Source organism: Hyperoodon ampullatus, assembly GCF_949752795.1.
Source record: "Hyperoodon ampullatus genome assembly, chromosome: 1".
In the NCBI taxonomy this organism is placed as follows: Eukaryota; Metazoa; Chordata; class Mammalia; order Artiodactyla; family Ziphiidae; genus Hyperoodon; species Hyperoodon ampullatus.
This window is the reverse complement of record NC_136914.1, coordinates 125,003,262-125,025,319: the sequence shown is the minus strand read 5'-3', so window position 1 is coordinate 125,025,319 and position 22,058 is coordinate 125,003,262. Positions and strand designations below refer to the sequence as shown.

The window sequence follows — 22,058 nt, the reverse complement described above, 5'->3', positions numbered from 1 at the left end:
AGAAACCTGGAACGCAGACACGCGAATTGACCACCTAGTACTTCAGGGCTCTGGGTTTCAACAGCAAATGTTTGCTGGGCTCCACTGTGCACTGGGAATCGGGGTGTGGGCGCAAGGCTGGGTCCTCACTCCCTGGCCTCGGGGAGGTGACCCCCGATGCTGAAATACAACAATTCAAGCTGACGTTCCAAATCAGACCAACAAAACCTTTTTGGTGGAAATTAGGAAAAGAGCAACAACAGCACGTGAGCTCTGGAGGTCTACGGTCCAACCCCACCAGCGCGGCAGAGGCTGCAGCCCCGGCTGTTCTCCGCCTCTGCCCACGCACTGCGGTAAGGCAAGGATCAGAACAGTCTAAGATGCACTTAATTAAATTAGCTTTCCCACAGGACCGCCGCCGCCCCTCTTCCCTCGCCAACACGACTATCCATCCAAAGGCCACAAGGCGGCCTCTACACCCGGAGCGAGCTGCTGCGACTCGACCTGCGCGCGGGGAGCCGCCTGGAGGCCGGGTACGGAGGAGGCCGGGGCGCCCGCGCAGCACTTGCGCAGGAAGGAAGGGGCCGGGGTCGCCCTGAGCCTGGGGCACCGAGGACGCCTGGCTGGCTGCAGGGCTCGGCTTCATCAGTGGAACGACGGGCCGGGAAGGTGGGCGCAGCCTCTCCCGTCGCGCCCGCCAACAGTAACGTTTATCGTCGCCGACCCTCGGCGGTCGGGGCGGGAGCCGCTCTCCAGAGCACACGCCAGCACCCGGCTGCCCACGGCCTTGTCAGGGCCGACTCCGCCCCCGTCTTGAAGTCCGGGGAGCGGCCGGACTGAGGAGGGGGCGTCCGGGGAGGGGTGCGGTGGGGGCATCACGGGGGGACGCAGGGGGCGTCCCCCAGAGAGGGCTCGCCCTCCGGCCCCCCGCCCCCGCCCCGTCGCCCCTGCCGGGCGGCGCAACACCACAGTACCTACCGCCCGACCCGGCCGCTCGCCTCACCTCACCCTTCCGGCGAAGGACCCGCCCCCTGTCACATGCCCCAGATCGCGACAGTCATTGGCTCGCCCTGGCCCGGGCGGCGCGGGGGCTAAGGTCGGCCCGGCCAAGATAGCGTCTACGCCGCGACGCGGCTGCTCTCAAGTTAGCCCGCCCCTTCCGGAGGAGGCCCCGCCCACCTCCTGTCACGCGTCCCCGAGCTCGGCAAGCAATGGCTCGCCCTGACCTCCGAGGCGCGGACGTGGAGTCAGGGCCGAGGTCTGCGCAGTGACGCAGGCGCGCTCCCGGCAGGGGCGGGGCGGCCGGAGAGGGCGACGCGCGAGAAAAAGGAGACGGGCGGGCGCAGCAAGTTCTTAAAGGAGCCGCGTGCGCGGGGGACGGGGCGGGGCTGGGGCGGGGCCGGGCTGAGGGGTGCGAGCTCGGCGTTCACGGCGTCGCGGCCGGGAGGGCTGCGGTCCCCCGGCCCGGCCCCGCCCCTGCGACGGGACGCCCGGGTGGGCGCCGCTGCGCGTTTCTCCGGGAGCGCCGGAGACCCTTCCCCAGGCGCCACTCGGAGGGCCTGGGAGGGGGCGCGGGCTCCCCGGGGCTGGGGGCCTCGGCAGATGACCCCCAACCCTCCCCAAGGAGTGGCCCCCCCGCTGTCGGCACTAGCCTCGCCTGGGCGGCTACACTTCCCGGGTCCGATGGCAGCGCTGGGAGCCGTGTCCGGGGGACCCTCCCCGGCAGACCCTCCCTGGTTCGTCTCCCGCCCGCTCGGTGGCCGAACGTCCCGGAGGCGGGGACACCCCGGGCTGGGCGTTGGGTCCTCACGCGGCCGGGGACCCCAGGTGCCAGATGACACCCCCAGCCAGGTGGCCCCGCACCCCAGCCGCCCTCCCCGGCGGCCCCGGCGTCCTCGGACCCCCGCCGCAGCCAGGCCCTCGGGAGGCGCTCGCCCGCTCACCGGCCCCGGGCGCCCGGCCCTCCCTCCGCAGCGCCGCGGCCTCCCCAGCTCTTGCCCGCCTCACTCGGGCTCTGGGTGCCGCGGCGCCGGCACAGAGCGGCGTCAGGGGGCAGCTGGGATTTGCCGCGACCCGGGGTGGGGGCCGAAGGGGGTGACGGCGCTAGAGGCCGCGGCCTTAGCGCACAGCCCAGGCAGGGCTCCTCCCTGGCCGACGGTGACCAGACTCCTGTCTCCAGCCTCAAGACGGCGTGAAGCGCTGAGACGCCACACGAGGGACCTTAAACACAGGACGCTGAGTGAAAGGAGGCCGTCAAAAAGAGCAAATGTGTGATGCCACTTAGACAAAATGTCCAGAAGAGGCAAACCCACAGCAGAGGGAAGGGAAGGGAAGCGCCTGCAGATGGGCACAGGGTTTCTTTCTTGGGGTGACAGACGTGACCTAGAATTAGAGGTGGTGGTTGCCCAACCTCCTTACTGTATTAAAACGTTGAGTTGTACATTTTGAAAGGGTGGCTCTTGTGGTATGTGAATTACATCCTAATAAGTAGCCATTAAAAGAAAGGAAAAGAAAGAAGGAAAAAGACAAAAATGAATTAAAAAACGACACAAAAAAGAGAGAGGAAGTGGCCGCCTGCCCTCTCTGTGCCCAGACCTCAGGCCTCTGGTTTGCTCCAAGCAACCAAGAGCTGTTTCCCTTCTGCGGCTACAGGGTAACTGTTTCCTGACCTAACGAGGCCCGACTCTTTCCAGCTCCTCCCCAGCCCTGTGCGGGCCCAACTCCTAAGAGCTGTCCCTGCCCTGACCCAGGTTGCCCAAGATGCTTGTGTGGCCCAGTCCAGCCTTGTGCCCGCACCACCTGAGCCACCTGCCCACTGCCCTCTGGTGTCAGCTGATGGATGGTCATCTGTCCTTCCACTCGCTCGAGCCAATGACCTTGGAGTCCCCCTGGACCCCTCTTCCTCTCACCCGACTTGGAAGTCCAGACAGGCCCACTTTCAGAACGTATTCAGAATCCGAGCACTTTCCATCACCCACGGCCACCAGCAGGTCCCTGCCACCCTCCCCCTCCGCGGGTCACTGCAGTCACCTCTGCCCACTCCGCCCTCAGACCCCTAGGGTCCATTCACCTTGCAGCAGCCAGAGGGACCCCCTAGAGGCTAAGGTCAGATCATGTCACCCCTTCGCCCCTGCAGTGGCTCCCATCCCAGAGCAAAGCAAAAGCCTTTATCAGCCCACAGGGCCTTCCTGGTCTGTGCCGGCCGCCCCACCTCCTCCCTCCTGCTCTCCCCTCATCCCTGCAGCCACGTCAGGCTTCCTGGAGCCACCCCGTGCCTGGAAGTCTGTTCATCCCACCCCAGCACTTTCTCCTGCAGCCTCTCACCTCCCTTGCTGTGACAAGCCTCCCCTCACCCCGCCCCCGGCCCAGCCTGCCTGCCCTTTCTTAACCTCCTGTACTTTGTCTCACAGTTCTTACAGCTCTATCTCACACTCACAAGATTACAGGCTTGTAATCTTATTACTAGGTTATTGGGCTTTTTCCTCTTCTGCTCTCAGGACATATGCTCCATGAAAACAGGGATCTTTGTCTTTGTATCATGATGCCAGGCACATAGTAGGTGTTCCATACTTGTTGAATGTTGAATCAATAAATAAAATTAGCCAAGCTGAATTGTGGTGAGAACTAAAAAGATATTGTAAAACAACCAAATGGGATTTTTCAGGATGATAAACCCCAAGCAGTGTGAACGTGAAGAAAACCACTCAAGGCACGTCATAATCAAATTGTGGAAAACCAGTGGCAAAGAAGCACCTTAAAAGCATTCTGAGAGAAAAGGCGTGTTGCAAAGATAAGAGAGCAGCAGACTTCTTGCCTGAAACAACACAAGCCCCAAGACAATGGAACAAAACCCTTGTATCAGTAAAAAAAAAAAAAGACACTGTTAACCTTGAATTGTATGTACAGTGAAATGTCCCCCCAAAACTAAACTAAGGTGAAATAAAATCATTTTCAGACAAATAAAAGCTGAGGGAATTCATTACCAGCAGATCTGTGGTGGAAGAAATGTTACAGGAAGGTCTTCAGAATTAAATCAGAATTTAATAACAAAAATATCTGGAAAATCTCCACGTATTTGGAAATTAGCCAACAGACACCTAAATAGTCCATGGGTCACAGAAAAAATCACAAGGGAAACTAAAATGTTTTGAACTGCATGAAAATGAAAACAATATTAAAATGTATGGGATGTTTATGTTAGAAATGAAAGCCCCCAAATCAGTAAACTAATCTTCCCCTCAAGAGCTGGAAAAAGAACACTTAAACCCAAAATCAGTGGAAGGAAGAAAACAATAAAGAGCAGAAATCAATTACACAGAAAACAGTCAAACAACAGGGGAAAATAATCCAAAAGGTGCTTCTTTGTAATAATCTATAAAATTGATAGAAATTCTGATTGATAGAAAACTGACTCTAGCTAGACTGATCAAGGAAAAAATAAAGAGAAGCAAATGACCAACAACGGGCATCACTACATGTCCTACAGACATTACAAAATAATAGAGTACATTATAGATCATGTGCTTAACAAAGGCCTAGCAGAACAAATCCAGCAATACATTAAGAATATAACATACCAAGTGGGATTTATCTCAGGGATGCAAGGTTTGTTTAACCACTCAAGATCTAAGAATGTAATTCTCCATGACAACAGAATAAAGAAGAAATATCATATGGTAATTTCCTTAGACAAACTAAAGAACATTTGACAAAATTCAACATCAGTTTATGGTAATAATTTTCAGGAGACCTCCTCAACCTGATAAAGAACACCCAGGAAAACCTACAGCAAACATCACCCTTAACAGTGAAAGAGAATGCTTTCCACCCAAGATTGGAAACAAGGTAACGATGTCCACCCTCCTGTTTGGCCCTGAGCTGGCGGCTCTGGCTGGTACAAGAAGGGAAGAAAAGAGAAGCAAGGCATGCGATTAGGAAGAAAGAAGTAAACTGTCTTTATTTACAGATGATACAATTGTGTACATAGAAAATTCACCAAAAAGCTACTAAGATTAATGAGGGAGTTTAGCAAGGTCACAGGATACAAGGTCAATATACAAAATCACTCTATGTCTGTCTGTTACCATATTGGAAATGTTGGAAAGGTAAATTTAAAGATTAAGTTTACAATAGCGTTAAAGATCATGAGATAATTAGGGTTAAATTAACAAAATATGTGCAAGGTATGTACACTGAAAACTATAAAATGTAAATGAGAGAAATGAAGGTAGATCTGAATAAACATGTGGAGAGACAGCCTGTGTTCACGGGTTAGAAGGCTGAGGACTGCCGATTTTCAAGTCCCTGTTACGGACTGAATCAGCACCCCCCCCCAAACCCATATCTCCGTGTGACTGTTTGGAGGCAATTAAGATTAAATGAGGTCACAAGGGCGGGGCCCCGATGCAGCAGGACTGGTGTCCTCCTGGGAGGACACAGGGAGAAGGCGCCGGACCGATGGGGTCTCACTAGGACCCAACTGCCAGCACCGTAGTCCCGGACCTCTGGCCTCCAGGACCTTGAGGAAATATCCTCCTGTCTCAGCCGCCCAGCTTGAGCAGACTAAGACTGCCCTCAAATTGATCTTGAGATTCTACGCAATTCCAGTTTAAATCCCAGCAGACTGGTTTTTTTTCCCGGTAGAATTTTGCGAGCTGATTTTAATATTTACATGTGTGTGCAAGGGAAGTAGAGCAGCTGACACAATCTTGAAAACCTAGAAAATAAGTAGAACAAAAGGGACTCGCACTCCCTGGTTTCAAGAATTCCATTAAAGTTCCAGTGACTGAGATGGAGTGTGGCGTGAGCACATCCAGAAGTGGACCCAGACAGAGAGTCAGGGAATGGTTTTCCCAACAAAGGAGCCACCATCATTCAATGGGGAGAAAGTCTTCTGATATTGGAACAACAGGATAAACACACTGGGGAGAAATGATCCTCAACCTCTCCCTCAGACCACACACACAGGGTAATTTGAGATGCATCACAGACCTAAACATAAAAGCTAACACTAAATCTTCTAGAAGATATAAGAGAATATCATTCTGATGTTGAGATAGGCAAATATTTCGCAGAATACAAAAAGGCATTCACCATAAAAGAAGAAATTGATAAATTGAACTTCACTAAAATTAAAACCTCAGCTGATCAAATGACAGCGTCAATAAAGTGTATATACATATTTCTGACAAAGGGTCAGTAGCCAGACTATGTAATGAATCCCTACTAATTAAGATAACAGGTAATCCAACGAAAAAGGGGCAGAAGGCTTGACAGAGTTATGACTAACCAATCAGTGGGTAGTGAGGCAGACCCAGCCCAGGAAACGCAGAGCACAAACACACATAGAAAAGAATGAGGTGGGGCGAGCGGAGGGGTGTGGACTGTGTGGCCACTCCAGGAAGTCCTTGGCAGCTGCGACGATAAACACGTGACGACATCAGGACACAGGGACTCTACTTCCAGGTTTTTACCCAGGAGAGAAGAAGGAATGTCCAGAGACGGGGGTGCCAACGTCCCGGGAACCGCCCGCGTGTCCATGGCTGGGTGGACAACCAGGCCGGGTGCGCATAGAGAAGCAGCGGCCCACAGAGACCACGGGAGTTTCTGGGTGAGACAAGTCAGGGATCAAGAGCCCAGTCCGTGATTTGATTTTAGTGAAGGCGAAACTCACCCGAGTTACAAAAACCAGAGCGATGGCTGTGTGCAGGGCAAGCAGACAGTCTGGAGGGGCTGGGGGCGCTGGCCACCTGGGCCCACTGGCTAATGTGTGTGAACATTTATTTAGCAAAACTCATCCAGCTGTTGACTTAAGATCTGTGTTTCCACACATGCCATTTTCACAACTAAACAAGCCCACAGGGAGCTGGTGCTCACAGCCAACAGCACGTGCAGTCCACGTGGAAGGCCAGGCACCGGCAGCAGTGTGAGCAGGGGGCCCATGCCGGCCAGCTGTCTGTCTAGCAAAGGTAACACAAGACCGGCACTCCTCCCACAAAACACGTGTGTGTGTTCAGCAAAAGCCACGTACAAGAGCGCTCGGGGCAGGTTTATCTGGAAACAACCAAGTGTCCACCAGTGTGTGGACGGGAAGTCACCCTCCACACGTCCAGTGGGATGCTGCACACAGTGGAAAGGATGAGCTGCCCCTGTCCGTGGGCAAGCCACCCAGGGAGCCGACAGTAGGGTTCTGTTTTCACCGAGTCTGAGAACCGCTGAGCCACTATCACCAATAACCACCGCTGCTGGAACACTGGCCTGGGAAGGACCTGGAGGCAGCCCTGAGGGTCCGCTGGCCCTCGGGCCACACGCACGAGCACGCGTGCAGAAATTCATCCTCGTGCATGTGCTCAGTTAAGACCTACTTCTACAGAAAGGAAAGGGCAGGAAGGCAGGCAGAGAGGATGCGGATGGGGCCAGCAGAGACTCCCGCTGCCCCCTCCCTGGGTGCAGGTGGCGGCAAGGAGCCCATCGCCCCGCGGACAGCTCTGCCCCGCACCCCTGCGGAGCCGGGAGCCCACGTGTGCGCTGGGGCCTGACTGGTGGCAGATGGGCATGGGGAGACCCCGCTCGGACGGCACTGCCATCCTTGGCCCCCACTAAGCAGAGCACACAGCGACAACCTGGAGACCATGGTCTCTGGGATGTGGACCCAGGGCGTAGGGGTCGGTGTGGGTGCCTGGCAGAGGAGCAGAGAGCTGGGACCAAGGCCGGAAGCCACAGTGGCCAGCACCCAGCAAGAAGCCCGGGCGGGTCAAGGGTCGGGGAAGCACAGCAGTGAGGCCAGGAAGGCGGCCAAGGAACCCAGAAGGCTCGGCCGACATGGCAGAGAACAGGCATGAGGGAGTGGTTAGCAGGGGCCACAGAACCCAGCGCCGGTCCTAGCAGGAAATTTCTGCAGGAACGACGGGGACAGAGATTCGCAGCACAGAGCACACCTGGGGACAGGCGCTGGGGACCTGGTGGAGCAGGTGGCCCTGCCCCGGCCAAGCCGGAGTAGCCTCCAGCTGCTTCTGAGCCCCATTTGGCCACAGTGACAGAAGCTGTGCGAATTAAGCAGGAATTTGCCAAAAGGAACTGGGCAGCTCCTGGACTGCAGGGGGCTGAAGCAGCGGGCAGGGGGAGGCCCCTCCACCGAGGCACGACCTGCTAGGCAGAGGGGCTCATGTGGTCGCCCGCATCCTAACCCTGAGCCCCCTTGCCGCGCCATCCCTGCCGAAGTTCAGCAGGGAGATCTGAGCAGTGGCCCCTCCTCCCAGCCTGGCACCTTCTCAGCAGGAGACACGCTCTGCTTCAGGTGCCTCAAATGACCCCAGAGGGACCCCCAGTTACCAGGTGCTGCTCAGGGGGCAGCAGTGAGGCTGAAGGGGCCCTGGGGCAGGACTCTGGGACGGAGCTCACGTGGGAGCAGCTCTCCGCCAACCCAGGCCCCACCCTGGACCAGCGGCCAGGTAGCAGACACCACCGGCGGGGTGGGATGTGCGCGCGGAACAAGAAGTAGAAACCCTTTTATTCCCGTGTCTTACATTTACATTTTATTAGCTAATCAACATCAACATGCAAAAATAAGCGTTGAATACAAACCTCTACAATACGGTTTCGTGTAAACTACAATGGTTCATTTGATTTGAAAAGTCATCGGTGGTTACTTCAACTGAACTATTGGCTTCTGTAATGAATAGTGTTTAGAGCTAAAGTTACGGAGCCGTCGGCAAGGCCTCTGCAGACCCCGGTCCAGTGGATTTCCACGGATACATTCTCAGGCAGGAGATAAGGCGGCACGAGTGACATGACACTGAGCCTACACACATCCTAACACAGCCCCGTGGGTGCGGCTGCAGGCAGGCGGCGGTCCTGGAGGCCGGCCCCACCCGCGGTGCTGGCGTTTTGGCAGCAGCTCTACAGAGAAGTGACAGGGTCCCTCGTGGCACCGAGTCGCCGCAGGTCTGGCACGGCCACCAACGCTCCCGGGCCACGGCCGAGGACTAGCCTGTCCCCCGGGGTTCCTCGTTAGCAAAAGGGAGGGAACTGTGAGAACACGGGGAAGGGATCAGTTCCTATGGTGAAAGGTTCTAGCCTCCCTCCGCGTGGTCAGTCTTTAAAGAAGTTTCTCTGAAAGGTGAAAGCGCTTCAGAAGCGTCGAAGAGCTGACTTGTTACAAAATCAAGTACGAGCTTGTTAAATCTTACTTCTTCTCTTCCCAAGAGTGTTTGTCGTTGCTCACTGATCTTTGGTCGCAATAAACAGAAAGGCAGGCAGGCAGGGGCCTGCAGCCGCCCTGGGTGCGGCGACCCGCCTACATGATGTACACCTTCTCGGCCTGGGAGAAGTGGAAGACCTCTTTGGTTCTCGGGCAGACGACTTTATCATCCTGCCGGATAGAGAGCAGGGACTGAAAAGAAAGACCAAGCGCATTAAGAAGAGCCAATATGGTTTAAATCAACGTTTCTATGAGAAACGCACAGAACCAAGTCTCGGGAAACAAGTCACTGCATTTCGGAAAAGTTACTTCGGGCAGGTACCCCTGCCCTAAGCCTTCAGGGCCCCGCCCTGCTAGCCCCGCCCACTCTCTGACCCTGCCCACTCTTCCTACAGGCCTCGCCCCTCCCTCCGCAGCCCAGGCCCCGCCCTCACGTTGTAGCCGTAGACGTAGCCGTTGGGCAGCATCATGGGCGGGTTGTTCTCGTTCATGACGTCCCCCGAGATCTTGCAGACCAGACGCGAGTTGGCGCAGTGCGCCATGGGCAGGGGCTGCGCCAGCTTGTTCAGGGAGCGGCTGCACACTGGGCAGTCGGGGCTCCGCGAGCTGCCGTCCTCCTTGTAGCACTGCCTGTGCGCGGGTTAAGGAGGGCGGGGGCCGGCCGAGGTTCTAGGGGGTCCCCCGGGCACCTCGGGGGAGGCTGTTCCGAATGGTTCGATCCGTGGAGTTTGGGCAGGACCTGGAGGCGGCCCGGCTCAGGGCAGGTTTCCACTGGGCACCCCCTCCCCCAGTCTCAACACCGTGGGGCTGCAGCGCCCGTTTCAAGGTGGAGAACGAGGGCGCTAAGGAGCGGGGTCTTGGACCCCAGCCCCACACTAAGGGGGGCACACGGGGAGCCACTCCCAGCGCGAAGGATACGGTGTCTTTATGGCCGAGAGGCCGGCCTGCAGGGTGAGGGTGAACACGGAGTTGTTCCCCAGCTGGTGCAGCCGGTAGTTGTCGTACCGGAACTGCTGGATCAGCATCCGCCACCGGGCCGGGTCCAGCAGGTCCTGGAAGAAGCGGGGCAGAGTTGGGGTGCCAACAGCAAACAAACGCGAAATCTTCTTCCCTGCAGATGAAAGGTGACTGGAGGAAGTCACCCCACTAACCCGCAGGCGGGCGGCTGGAGGGCAGCCTTGACTTCGGCCCGCGGCGAGCCCACTGCTGACTCGCTTTCTGGGACACCGACTTGTTGGGCGGGGACTCGGCTGCTTTGGAGCATGTGTCCTGCGGCCTCGAGGCAAGTCAAGGACTTGGGGCTGCAAGGACAGCTCGGCACGGAGCGAGCTCCAGAGCCTCTTGCTAAGAGCATTAAGGTCTGAAAGGGGAAGCCTTATTCCAGGAAACCACTTATTAGAAGAGAAGATTAAATCATGTCCATGCCTAAAACCGCCCAGGTTTAGACTCAAGAAGAGAGCGCAGGGAAGGAGGGGGAGACACACACACAAGCACAGTCAGAGGTTCTGTGTGAGCTCCTCAAGAGTCCTGGCGTACGGTACACATCGCACTCCAACGTTTAAGAAATGCTTTTAATATTTCTTTTATCCAAGCCCACGGAGAATGAGGTCCACACCCTGGGGCTGGCACTGCCCAGTGCCGACTCCGAGGCCCTGCGCAGCCTCTCAAAACAAAGCACTTCGTCCCATTCCCGCCGTGACCTGTCGGGACACGCCTGTGACTTGCCACCACGAGGGACAAGGGTTTCGCTCCCTTAACCAGGCTGCTCCAGCACGTTTCAGGAGTATCTAGCCCCCTGCTCCTGCTTCCAGGACACTCCACTGTCCCAACTGTTTCTGAGTTTCCCGCACCCTAGATCCCCCACTTGCTCTGAGCCGAGGTTCTCCTGTGTCATCTTGGTCTTCTCTTTTGTGCTGCTCAATCTGTCTGACCAACCTTCATAGGTGGGAGGCTGTGTGGAGAGCTCTGCCCCGGGAAAGGGTCGTCTGCCCTGGCGGCTGTGGCTTCCGCCCTGGCCCGGAGCCCATTCTGAGGCTCGGCCCCTCCTGTCCGCAAAGCCATGATGGCAGCACTCGCCTGGCTCTTTACAGCCCCTGCAAGGCCGCACCGGGGAAGGAAGGGACACGCTCCATGCCCTCCTGAGCTGGACATCTGGCCCCAAGGGCAGGCCGGCCTTTCTTGCACTTCTAACAAATCTCCAGAGCAGGAAGACCAAACGCTGTGAGTTAAAACCTGAGTTTAGACCTGAAGATCTCTGTGACCTGCGGATTCATATTCTCAAACACTACAGAAGGTGTGAGTTGAGTCAGGGCGAGAAGCTTCCAGCCACCTCCCGAAGGCCTGCGCCACACGCCCTGGGCGGCAGGGGCCGGGTCTGCCAGAGGCCCCACAGAACTCTGCGGGGCAGGCGGGGCTGCAGGGCAAACACTCAGGGCCTTGGACGGAGACCAGCTTCAAGGCCTGGAGCACAGGGCTGGTTCACCACACAAAGAAGGGGTTTTACCCTCTCCCTGCACACGAGGAAATGCCGAGGCCCAAGGCGATGGTCAGGGAGGCCCTCTGGGAGGGAATGGGGTCACGACGGTGGAGCCTCATGAATGGGATTAGGGCCCGTCTAAGAAGAGCTTCCAGAGGGCTCCCAACCCTTCCGCCACGGGAGGACACAGCAGAAGTCTGCGACTCGGACGAGGGCCTCACCAGACCCCGCTGGCACCTGATCTTGGACTTCTAGCCTCCAGAACCGTTTGCTAACATTCTGCTGTTCACAAGCCGTTTGTGGTGTGTTGTCGCAGACTCCAGAAGGGACTAAGACAGAAACCGGCTACCGGAAGTGGATGCTTTAGGTAACAAATACCTAAACACGGGGGTGTGGCTTTGGAACTGGGCAATGGGCAGCAGCTAGAAACTTGGAGGTGACGCCACACAGAATGGACCATTAAAAGGTGGGCCTAGGAGGAGGAGGGGAGAGCGGCAGGGAGTGCCCCAGGCTCCGCAGAGAAACCTAGGAGCTGTGGACTGTCAAGGCCACTGTGATGAGGCCTCAGATGGAACGAGGATTGTGTTACTGGGACTGGAGGGAGGGCTCCTTGTTACGAGGCGTGCCGAGCCTGGCCGAGCTGTATTCGTGGACAGGGAGCTGTGGGTGATGAGCTGTCTCTGAGCAAAGTGCTGAAGGTGTAGCTGGGCTTCTCTTGAGTGTTTATAACAAAAACCAAGAAGAGAGGAATGACTTAAAGACAGAATCGTTCATCAAAAGGAAGCACAACTTCAGCATTTGGGAAACCCTGTTCACACTGTAAACACTGAGAAAGGCTGTTGAGGAGACCAGTGGTGGGCGGCACCCAGGACTCAATGGGCCACCCCAGGGAAAACAGCCAGTTTGAACCTCAGGGGAAGGAGAAGGGAAGGAATGAAGGGGGGCTGTCAGACCTCTTAGGTTTTACAGGACAGGACTTGCGGTGTTTTTCCAAGAGAAGGTTCAAAGGTCATTAGGGCGGCCCCCAGGTTTCAAAAGGACCACAGCTGTGGGGGGTATGCCCCTGCCCAGACCCACATGGACCCTCAAGGTCAAGGAGAGCCACCCAAGGGGGAGGGACCGAGGGCAGATGTGCCCAGTGATCCTGGCGCAGGGAAGAGAAAGCAAATCAGGAACAAGCGAGGTCGGGAAAGACATTGGCAGAGCCGTGCAGAGGCCCCGGCCTGTCCAGCCCTGACCAGGCACTCCAGAGAGAGAGGCGCCCCTGGGGAGAGAAAGGGAGCGGTCAGGCACTTGGAGCTGCGCTTTGCAGCTGATGAGCTTCGGGAGGTTTTCTGATTTAAGTTTTTTTTACCAGCATAATGGGAACAAGATGGGAAAAGTGACCCTGGGTCCCACGAATCAGGCCCAAGACGGGAAAGGAACAAGTCGTGCGTGGGCCACGCTCGACTGTGGCAGTGACTACAGACCAGACCTTACGAGCGCCCAGGGCCCCCAGGCGCACCCTACCTTGTAGGGGGAGATGTGCGTGTCCGGCGGGAACGCCAGCATGCCCATGACCTGGCGGACCTCATCCAGCTGGCTCCCTTCGGCCTGACTGAAGTGCTTTCTCGCGTGTCTGGAAAAGGACAGCGTGGCCTGTTGAAGTCTGCGCTCCCAGCGCCGGGAAGCTGAGCTCGGCTCCACGGCAGCTGCGGGATCCTGGGCCCCGCCCCCACCCAGACACGCACAAAGCCTCAGTATTCAGGCACCCCCCCCTCAAGGGGACGGGGACGGGCTGCGAGGCACCAAGTACAGAATCCCACCCAGAGAACACCCAGAGGCAGTGCCTGAACGCAAACGGTACCTGCCCGAGCCCTTCCAGGTGACCCTGGGTGCCACGAACCTGGCCCAATGACATCCGTGGCACCCGGATCCGACCTGCCCCTCCTCCTGCACAGCCCCTGGGGCCCCAGAGAGGGTCCAGCCTTCCGGCTCTGCAGTGACCCCCAGAACAGCCTCACTCGCATCCACCGATCGATCAGACCCCGGGCGCTGAGCCCTGTCTGTGCAGGTGGAAACAGCAGGAGGGGGCGGGGACCCCTGCCGCGACGCCTGCACTCCAGCTTCCTTCCCTGAGGCTCCCTGTGGAGAGCAATACTGGCCCCGCACACCCTCTAACCACCACATCCTGGGCTGGGAGCCCCCCAGCCCGGCGCCCCATGCCTCCAGGAGGCGGAGCTCAGGGCGCGAGGCTGAAGCTGCAGCAGCGGGAGGACCGACACAGCTCCCCAGGGCTCTCTTGCCCTGGGGACACTGTGCTCCCCGCTGCCCACAGCCTGACCTGGGACGGCCATTTGCTCCAGGGACCACGACGGGAAGAGTGCGGCGGAGGCCTGGCCCTGTCGGGGGCGCCCGCGGCCTCACCCCTGCTCAGCAATGGGAGAGAAGCGGCCGTGCGTCCCTGGGCAGGGCCCAGCCAGCCAGAGAAGACCTGCCAGACACCCGCTCTGCCTGCCCCCAACCCAGACCGGGAGGGGACCCAAAATGCCCGCCCCGAGAGTCAGGAGAAAGGCCTACCTCACAGCATCCAGCCTCTTGTTCTGCCGGATGAGCTCTATGAACTCCTGGATCCTGAGGCTGAACTCCAGGCAGCTCTGAGGGTGAAGACAAGACAATGGGCAGCTTAGACGGGGTCACCGGAGCCACGTGCCAGCTTGAGGCCACGCGCACAGCGACAGCCGCTCCGAGTAGCCAGGGAGGCAGGGCTGCCACTGAAACCGTGATCTCAATCCACAGTCGTGGCTTTCTGGGCTCTGACGGGCTGGGGCCCGGCCCCTCCCAGCGCAGCCTCGGCCAAGTGTGCCCCCGAGTGCGTCCCTCGGACCAGGCCGGGGAGGGCAGGGAGGGCCAGCAGGCGGCGCCGGGGGCGAGAAGCAGAGTGAGCCTTCGGCAGCGCAGAGGGCGGCAGGTAACCGCACAGACACAGCGGCCCAGTTCCTGTAAGTCAGCGAGCGCACACCCTCCTCTACCTCCAGCCCCGCCAGCCGGCATCCCTCAGCCACACGGGGCGCCTTCCACCGCCAGGCGGCTCTGGAGCCAGGCCGTGTTGAGGCCTGGGCACCCGGTGGGTGGGAGGGAGCGCTGGGCGAGGACCCTCAGGGTGGGGGCCGTGAGAACTCCAGGAGAATGCTCCAGGCAGACGATGAGCCAGTTCAGAGGCCCTGGGGGGGCGGGGCCTGGGGCACTTGGCCGGGACCAGGTGAAGGAGGCAGAGGTAGTGAGAGCCGGTCAGGGGCTGGTTCCTGGAAGAGGCGGGAGCCCCAGGATTTGCCGAGGGTGCAGGGGGTCTGGGGCTGGGGCTGCTGTGCCATGAGGTGGCTGTCTCCCAAAGGCGTCACCTGGGAGGCGTCAGTCCCAAAGCTCCACGGGAGACTCTGCGGGCGGCTAACGGGGCCCCAACCAGGGGGTCGCTTGTATGGAAGCCCAAACTAACTGTGAAATCTTAGCGATATCAATCCAATTGGGGCTAAAACCCCTGCGGTTGGGGGTAGAGGGCAAGCAGGCAAAACGAACTTGCGTGACCTAAGGTGAAAAACCTGGATTATTTTACAAAAGAAGTAATTTAGATGATCACATCTTGAACATGGTTTCCACCAGAGACAGAATACATGGAATTAACAGAACAGGACGCAAACCTCACTGTCACTGCCACAGCGCCCAGGTCACAAGATGGTGTGAACGGTGCTCTACGCCTGACGCTTCAACTCAAGTTTGCCAACCCTGCAGCTCCCCACCCAAGCCCCGGCGTGCACACTGCATTCTGGGGAAGCGCCTGGGCCGGACCCTGGGAGGACACCCTCCACAAAGCCCCCAGCCCCGCCCCAGGGACACGGGGTGAGGCCAGGCTGACTTGACCGCCGGACCGTGCTGTCCAGGGCGTCCAAGGCACGGCAGAGATGCAGAGAGCCACTTACCTGGTGCCCACACATCCACCCCACAGGTGCTCAGGGAAGGCGGTCTCCCAGCCCGAGCCCCCCTCCCTGCCCTCTGCACGGGGGACTAAGCCCTGGGCAGCAGTCTGTCCTGACCCCCGACTGGGTGGGGCAGGACGTGGGCCGCCTGGCAGGTGCCGCACAAACCAGTGAAGAGGACACGCCCCCTTCAGAGGCCAGACCAGCAGGGCCGAGAGGGGGAGCAGCGGGGAGAGGCCCCGCCTGCCTCCGGGGGCCCGGTGACTGCTGCTGCTTGGGGCCGCCAGTGGATGTGCAGCCGAGGAGCGTCACAGGTAAACGCTGGGCCACAGCTTTACACAACTGACACGTGGAAATGTGTTGGCGTTATTTGCGGTGGCTCTTTGCTCTCTCCAGGTTAACCTTCAAACAGTCTGCTGAGAGGGAAGCACACACGCAGGCGGTCACACTCCACGTGGACGGCTACGATCTGGGTGACGTCACGTGCTGCTGGCTGAACACGCCCTGTGCTGTCTGAGAAAGGCGTGGTGTTCTCCCATTTATGACCCCTTCCGAGTTTGCAGACACGCAGCACACACGCTGCTGCCTCTGTTAGCCTGACGTGTCCGGAGACCCAGGTCAACTCCAGAGACTTTCCTTGCTGCGCCTATCCTTGGAAGTATTTCTCAACTGTGGGAAACGTGGGTCTCAGAGTTTCTTTTCTCGTCTAGAATCTCATCACTGATCTGAGGGATCCCTGGCATTTGGCACGGGCACCCGTGACCCCCCACCCCAGCTCCCTCCCCTCCCTGGCCTGCGAGTGTGATCTAGTGCGGGAGCTCATGTGTGCCCACACATGTACGAACTGTACAGTGACTGCGTGCTGACTTGTGTTCAGACGCTATTTTGTACTGAGCACGTTCCGGTGTCGTCAGGTTGTCCTCCAAGTGCGCTTCTGGATGACTACTTATGCTCCTTCAAGTTACATGGCGAGGTCACAGCAATGTGCCATCCGTGGATTCGGTCCCTGCCAGCCCACCCCCTGGTAGCTGCAAGGCCCCCGCTTTGACCCGGCCCACGTGGTGTGCCCTGGCCAAGCAGCGGTGTTCTCTGGGAGGGAACAGGGCTTGCAGAAACCGCCTGTCGCGACCGGAGGCCTATTTTCCTTCTGCCCTGGTCCCCACCGAGCGCACAGCCGTGGGGGTGGAGCAGGAGAGCGGGCGCGGGTTACATACCAATTCTGGCTTTCCTTTTATGGTTTCCATACCAAGATCCTCACTCTCTTTAGGGGAGCCACTGGCCACTCTACTTTTCCGTCCCGTCTTCGCGTCGTGCTCGCTTTGGCGGCCCTGAGTGGCAGAGAGTGTCACCCTTGGCTGGTGACTATGTGCACACGACAAGCTCAACGGGGCGGGGTTAGAGGCACTCAGTTTAGGACACAGAAGACAAAGTTTTTCTGACAGAGGCAGGAAAGGTTAATACAATCAAGCATTTCTGCAAGCCCTAAGGCAAATGACACTTTTCGGTAAGCATGTTTAAATTCTGCAATTTATGTTTAAGTGCCTATTTTTTAAGCTGCTTGTGGGTCTCAAGAAAGGCTGTATTGGAGAATATCCCAGCCTGGAACTCTGCACCCTGGCAGGCGGGCACCCGCTCCCACTGGCTTCCACACGTGTGTGGGGGCCGACCCGGCGCCAACCCCCCGCAGCGGCCACGCGCAGCGCAAGCCCGGTCAACACCTCGTGCCTTCAGAACCTCATGCTCAGAACTTCTGTCCAAACCATAATGTAGAGGGGGTGCACTTTTCAGGGATTTTACCTAAAACCCAAACGCCACCCCCAATAAAACCCCAAAACCCACACCAAACCCAATAACCCTCCACTATGAATCAGAACCCCAGAACTCTGAACCAACAGGTGAAAGCACTTCGGCTCTACTGCAGGTGGCAAAGCTGCCTCCCCACCCTGCAAGCTCTGTCCAGGCGCGTCCTGCCCCCTCCAAGAGCCCTGTCAGGTGTAGCCCCGCCCCTCCAGGAGCCCCGCCCAGGCGCAGCCCCGCCCCCAGGAGCCCGGCCCAGGCGCAGCCCCGCACACCTTCATCTTGCGCAGCCGGGACTTGTTGTCGTGGCACCAGGCCAGGCAGGTGGCCGTTTCTCGCCTCTCCAGGGACTCCTCCACCTCTTTGGCTGTCAGGAACATCTCGATGTTCACTAAGTCCTGCAGGGAAGGAAGCACCGGCTCAGAGAACGGGACCCCGGACCCGCCTAAGGCCGGCCCCACACAGCACCCGGTGCCCAGCAGTCTCATCTTATAGGAGCACCCCCGCCCCCTGCCGGGGCAGCCCCTCCGTGGGCTGGGTCTGCACAGCAGGCAGGCCTGCGCCCCAGTTAGATGCTGGCTCCCAGGCCCCCTGAGAGCCCAGGTCCTGCCAGAACCTGGGGCCCTGAAGGGCAGAGGTCTGCCCGCCATCACCTCTCAGGGCAGCCACGGAGACCCAGCAGTTCATACTCTCATTTTCTGTGTTTTGCTCTGCAGATTGATTTAAAGTTTAGATTTTTGAGAAGGGGCAGCAGGGTGGTTAGGGGCTGCAACTCTCTGCCCTCCGTTGTCTGCTCCCTTCTCTCCATCCCTGAGGCCTGGCAATCTGGGAGGGCAGGCCAAGTGCAGCTGCATCTGCTGGGCTGGAGGATCCCAGTAGGGCCAGGGACCCACAGTAACGAACCCACCAACTCAAGTGCACACCTGCTGTAGTCAAGGGGGCTCTGTGTGGTGCCAGGAAGTGCAAGGCCCCCAGCAAGAGGTTGGGTTACAGCCAGCGAGAAGGACCTCCCTGGTCGCACACGGCAAGGTGAAGAATGCTCAGACATCACAAAAGGAGGGGGGTCATTAGAAGAAAATGAAAATTTCAAAAGGTAAACTTCTCTTCCATCTGGAACAGACTCCAGCAGAAAACGTTAGTGAAGATCGTTTTCTCAGTTACCAGGTGGAACACCCAACACAAACATCCCTGGAACCCCGTGTCTCCAGAGTCCCCACTCAGGCCTCATGGGCTGCTGGGCACTGCAGAGCACAGGACAAGAGAGCTTTCTCGCCCACACTCTCTCAACCAAGGTCTGCCACAGCAAAGCAAGCCAGGAGCTCGCCACCGAACTTCTGTACCCAGGCACCAGGGCCACGTCAAGCTCCCTGCAGGAGCTGTGCTGCAAAAGGACACAGAGTCCTACTGGTGGATGCAGTGTTAAGGTGCAAGCTTTTAAGTAAGAGACACCTATTCTATTTCAAGAGAAAGTCACTGAATGCATATAGCTAATGATGCTGCAGTGAAAACCAGGCACTTACAGCAAAATTAACAGGAATAATCGAGTACAGTTACTTGGCAACAAGGTGGCACCCATGGACCGCTAGCTCCTGAAGCATCTCCTGTGGAACCAAATGGGTCAAGGGCAGAAGAGCAGCTGACCAGAGGGCCCGGGGTGTGCTCCTGTTGGGGGGGGCACACTGGAGATGCCCTGTCAGCTTTCCAGCTCCTGCACGGCCGCTCCAGACAGCGGGCAGGTCAGGGTGGCCACGCAAGGGCGGCTCTACCCACGTCCTCAGTAGGGACGGCGGCTGGGCCCGCAGGAAGCGCCCCCAACCTCCCCGTCCTGACTGCCGATTACGGAACAGGACCCAGTCAGACAGGGCTGGGAGTGTGGCGGGCCGAGCGCCACGGCCACTGCTCCTCCCGGCTGCTACCTGGCGTTGCCCTCCCGAGGGGAGCTCTGACGACGAGGTGCCCCGTGGCTGCTGCAACCAGGACTCACTAATCCAGTTCTCTGCTCACCGCCCTCACTTCAGAGGTGGGCTGCTTTCTCATGTCGCTTCCTTGGCCATTTCTCCACTGTCTTCTTTCTCCTGAACCCTTCCCACTGGGCAAAGGCCAGGCCCCCAGACGACATTCTACTCTTTCTTCTCTCCCATTTCCCATCTTTTCCAGTTCTGCTCAAAATCCAAGAGGTGGCCTCTCTTGCCTGCACCCCCCGGCATCCCGGGTCTTTCCAGGTCTTTCCTTTCCTGCTGACGGTCCTCTGACATCCTCGGACCCTCAGTTATGGGAGCCACAGTGAAGATGTTAAACTAGCCAGTGGGAGGTGGGCCAGAGTGAGCGCCAACCACAGTCCGCTCCCGGGAGGCGCAAGCATGGAAGCTGCTAACGCAGGGACCACAGCGGACTCCACCGGGCGTTCCTCCCTTCTTGGCCATCTGCATAGCCCACACTCCCCCTCCTCGTGGTGTCCTTTGATGAAAAGAAGTTCTTGATATGAAGGAGCTCCAGCTGCAGCCTCTTCCTGGGAGGCCTCACCCACCCCAAGGCCAAGAGGATGTCCTCCTGCATCTGCTTCTGAAAGAGACTTGGATTTCTGCGCTCTGTGTGAAGCTGGGGGCTCCTGTGGAAACCCCCTTCCAGGACTGTCTCCTCGACGAGGTGCATGCCAACCTTCTCGGGCTGTGACCTTCTTCTGAGAACCGCCAGCCCCTCCCCCGCCACCCTCTGGTCCCTCTTGGCACTTCTGCAGACATGTCACCTTCACCAAATCTCACCTGGCTTCGTGCTCCTCCCCTCTACAAGGTGCACGTTTGGGGGCCAGGAGGCGTGGGGAGCTCGTGCCTCACCAGCCACCGCAGGTGTGCGTGGCCGCACCCTCGCAGGTGCAGGGGGGTTGGGGGGAGCACGCGGCAGTGAAGCCTGATGCCCACTGCAGATGGACAGGCTGTGCCAGGAATCTCACTGAGGCTAGGAGAGCCCGTTGGTCAGAAGCTGGCCGTGCTGGGCAGAGGAGGGAGGGGTGAGGAGAGCAGGCACCAGGGACCACTGGGCACCGAGCTTAGACTGGTGGCCCTGCTGTCCACAGCAGGAGCCTGGGCACGCGGCACACGCAGCTCCAGGGAGCTGCCCGGGGCTGGGGTGCAAGAGTTAGGAGCCCCCCGTCCCCAGCCCCACTGCACAAGTGTGTCAGCCACATCGAAGGAAAGGCCTAGGGCTGGAACTAGACAGGGACATGGACACAGCAGGAAGTGGGGCCAGGGCGCACAGCGAGGACCTGCAGATGCCGGTGTGGGGGTGACAGCACGATGCTGTCAGGGACCCAAGGCCACCTGCCGGGACAGGGGGCAGGGTCTCATGCTGGGGTTTCGAGCCACTAGGGCTGAGCCCCTCAACCCAGGGTGGGAGCCACGCACACACGGGTGACATTTAAGCCATGCCAGGGGATGGGACTCGCGGTGGGGGGGGAGCGGGGGGCAGGTGGGCCCCAGGCGGCCAGCAGTGCTCAGACTGAGAACTTAAGAGTGAGGAGGGGCGGAACCAGTGGGTCCCGAGCGTGTGGCAGAGGAGCAGGCTGAGACGGGACCCCACGTGGAGACGAGGGAGACACTGCCGTCCACACGGATTCTGCCGCCAGAGGCTCCAGTCAACACAGGATGCAGACAGGGTCGGGTGGCCACGCACTCTGGTCTGAGCAGCCCGAGCAACTGTTCCTTGCCCCCCCGCCCCCCAGTGAAGGCTGCCCTTGGGACACCAGGGTACCACTGCCCCCAGCCACACCGCTCCGAAGGCCAGAGAAAGGCGCAGGCCGACCTGCAGAGGCCCGGCGGGGGGTGGTGACAGCCCCCTTCACCACCGGCCAGCAGCCTAGGGTATCAAGTACTTCCACACCTGCACCCCCAGGGCCACCACACACGGACAGATGGAAAACGTGCCTGACCCCAGAGAAAGGCGTCACCCCCAGGAGAACGGTCACGGGACGCACCTGGCAGCAGGAAAGCGGGCAGCAGTGCGGGGAGGGATCCCTGTCCACACTCTAGCTCCTCGGAACATGTGTAAACCATTGCGGCAGGTGCAACGCACCCCTAGAGCCGTCACGAGTGGGAGGGGACCTCCCAGCTCAGGACGCACGAATGGCCGAGTGGAGCCTCCACGAAGGACTGGGAAGCCCGTTGCCCTGGGAACCCTCAGCCCCGCGCCCACCTCGATGCCACTCTGGCGCGCCAGCTTCACAGCCGTGTTGTAGTAGCCGCAGCGCAGCAGGTGCTCCACCATCATGCGGTCCATGCGCTTCCTCTTCCACACGCTGGCCGCTGCTGGCTGGTCACTGCTGTGCTCCTTGAGGTGCTCGATCCTGCGCTTGCACAGCTTGGCGCTCTCATCCTCTGCCTGGATGGACTCCACCGCCTGTGACACGCGAACAGAGGGGGCGCTCAGGATGGGCAGAGACCAGGCACCCCAACCCGACCGCCGAGGACCAGGAGGCAGGGAGGTCAGAGGGGAGCTGGGGCCCAGGGCCACAAGCAGCAAGAGTGTGCGGGGCTGCTGCTACCGAGGGGACGGCAGGGTCTGTCCACCTCCTCAGGGATGTTACTGCTTTACATACGCTGGGGCTATGCTGCCAGAGGCGTAGAACTTAAAATTTGTCATAGCTTCCGGGTTAATGAAA

General features: G+C 58.8%; 1 protein-coding gene across 3 annotated transcripts in view; it reads right to left on the bottom strand.

Moving 5' to 3' along the window:
* Positions 1–8,498: 8,498 nt before the first annotated feature.
* MAEA (macrophage erythroblast attacher, E3 ubiquitin ligase) overlaps positions 8,499–22,058 on the bottom strand; it is a gene marked incomplete at its 5' end in the record, with an annotated part of 30,991 nt that continues 17,431 nt past the window's right edge. Inside the window, 7 exons of one of the 3 annotated variants that reach the window (XM_079716458.1) lie at positions 8,499–9,370; positions 9,613–9,808; positions 10,097–10,230; positions 13,164–13,272; positions 14,214–14,290; positions 17,680–17,802; positions 21,593–21,796. In XM_079716458.1, the coding sequence (XP_079572584.1) occupies positions 9,275–9,370; positions 9,613–9,808; positions 10,097–10,230; positions 13,164–13,272; positions 14,214–14,290; positions 17,680–17,802; positions 21,593–21,796 (939 nt within the window). In that variant the 3' untranslated portion in view covers positions 8,499–9,274. The remainder of the gene's footprint in view (positions 9,371–9,612; positions 9,809–10,096; positions 10,231–13,163; positions 13,273–14,213; positions 14,291–17,679; positions 17,803–21,592; positions 21,797–22,058) is intronic. The other 2 variants (XM_079716459.1, XM_079716460.1) reach the window with 2 other exon arrangements.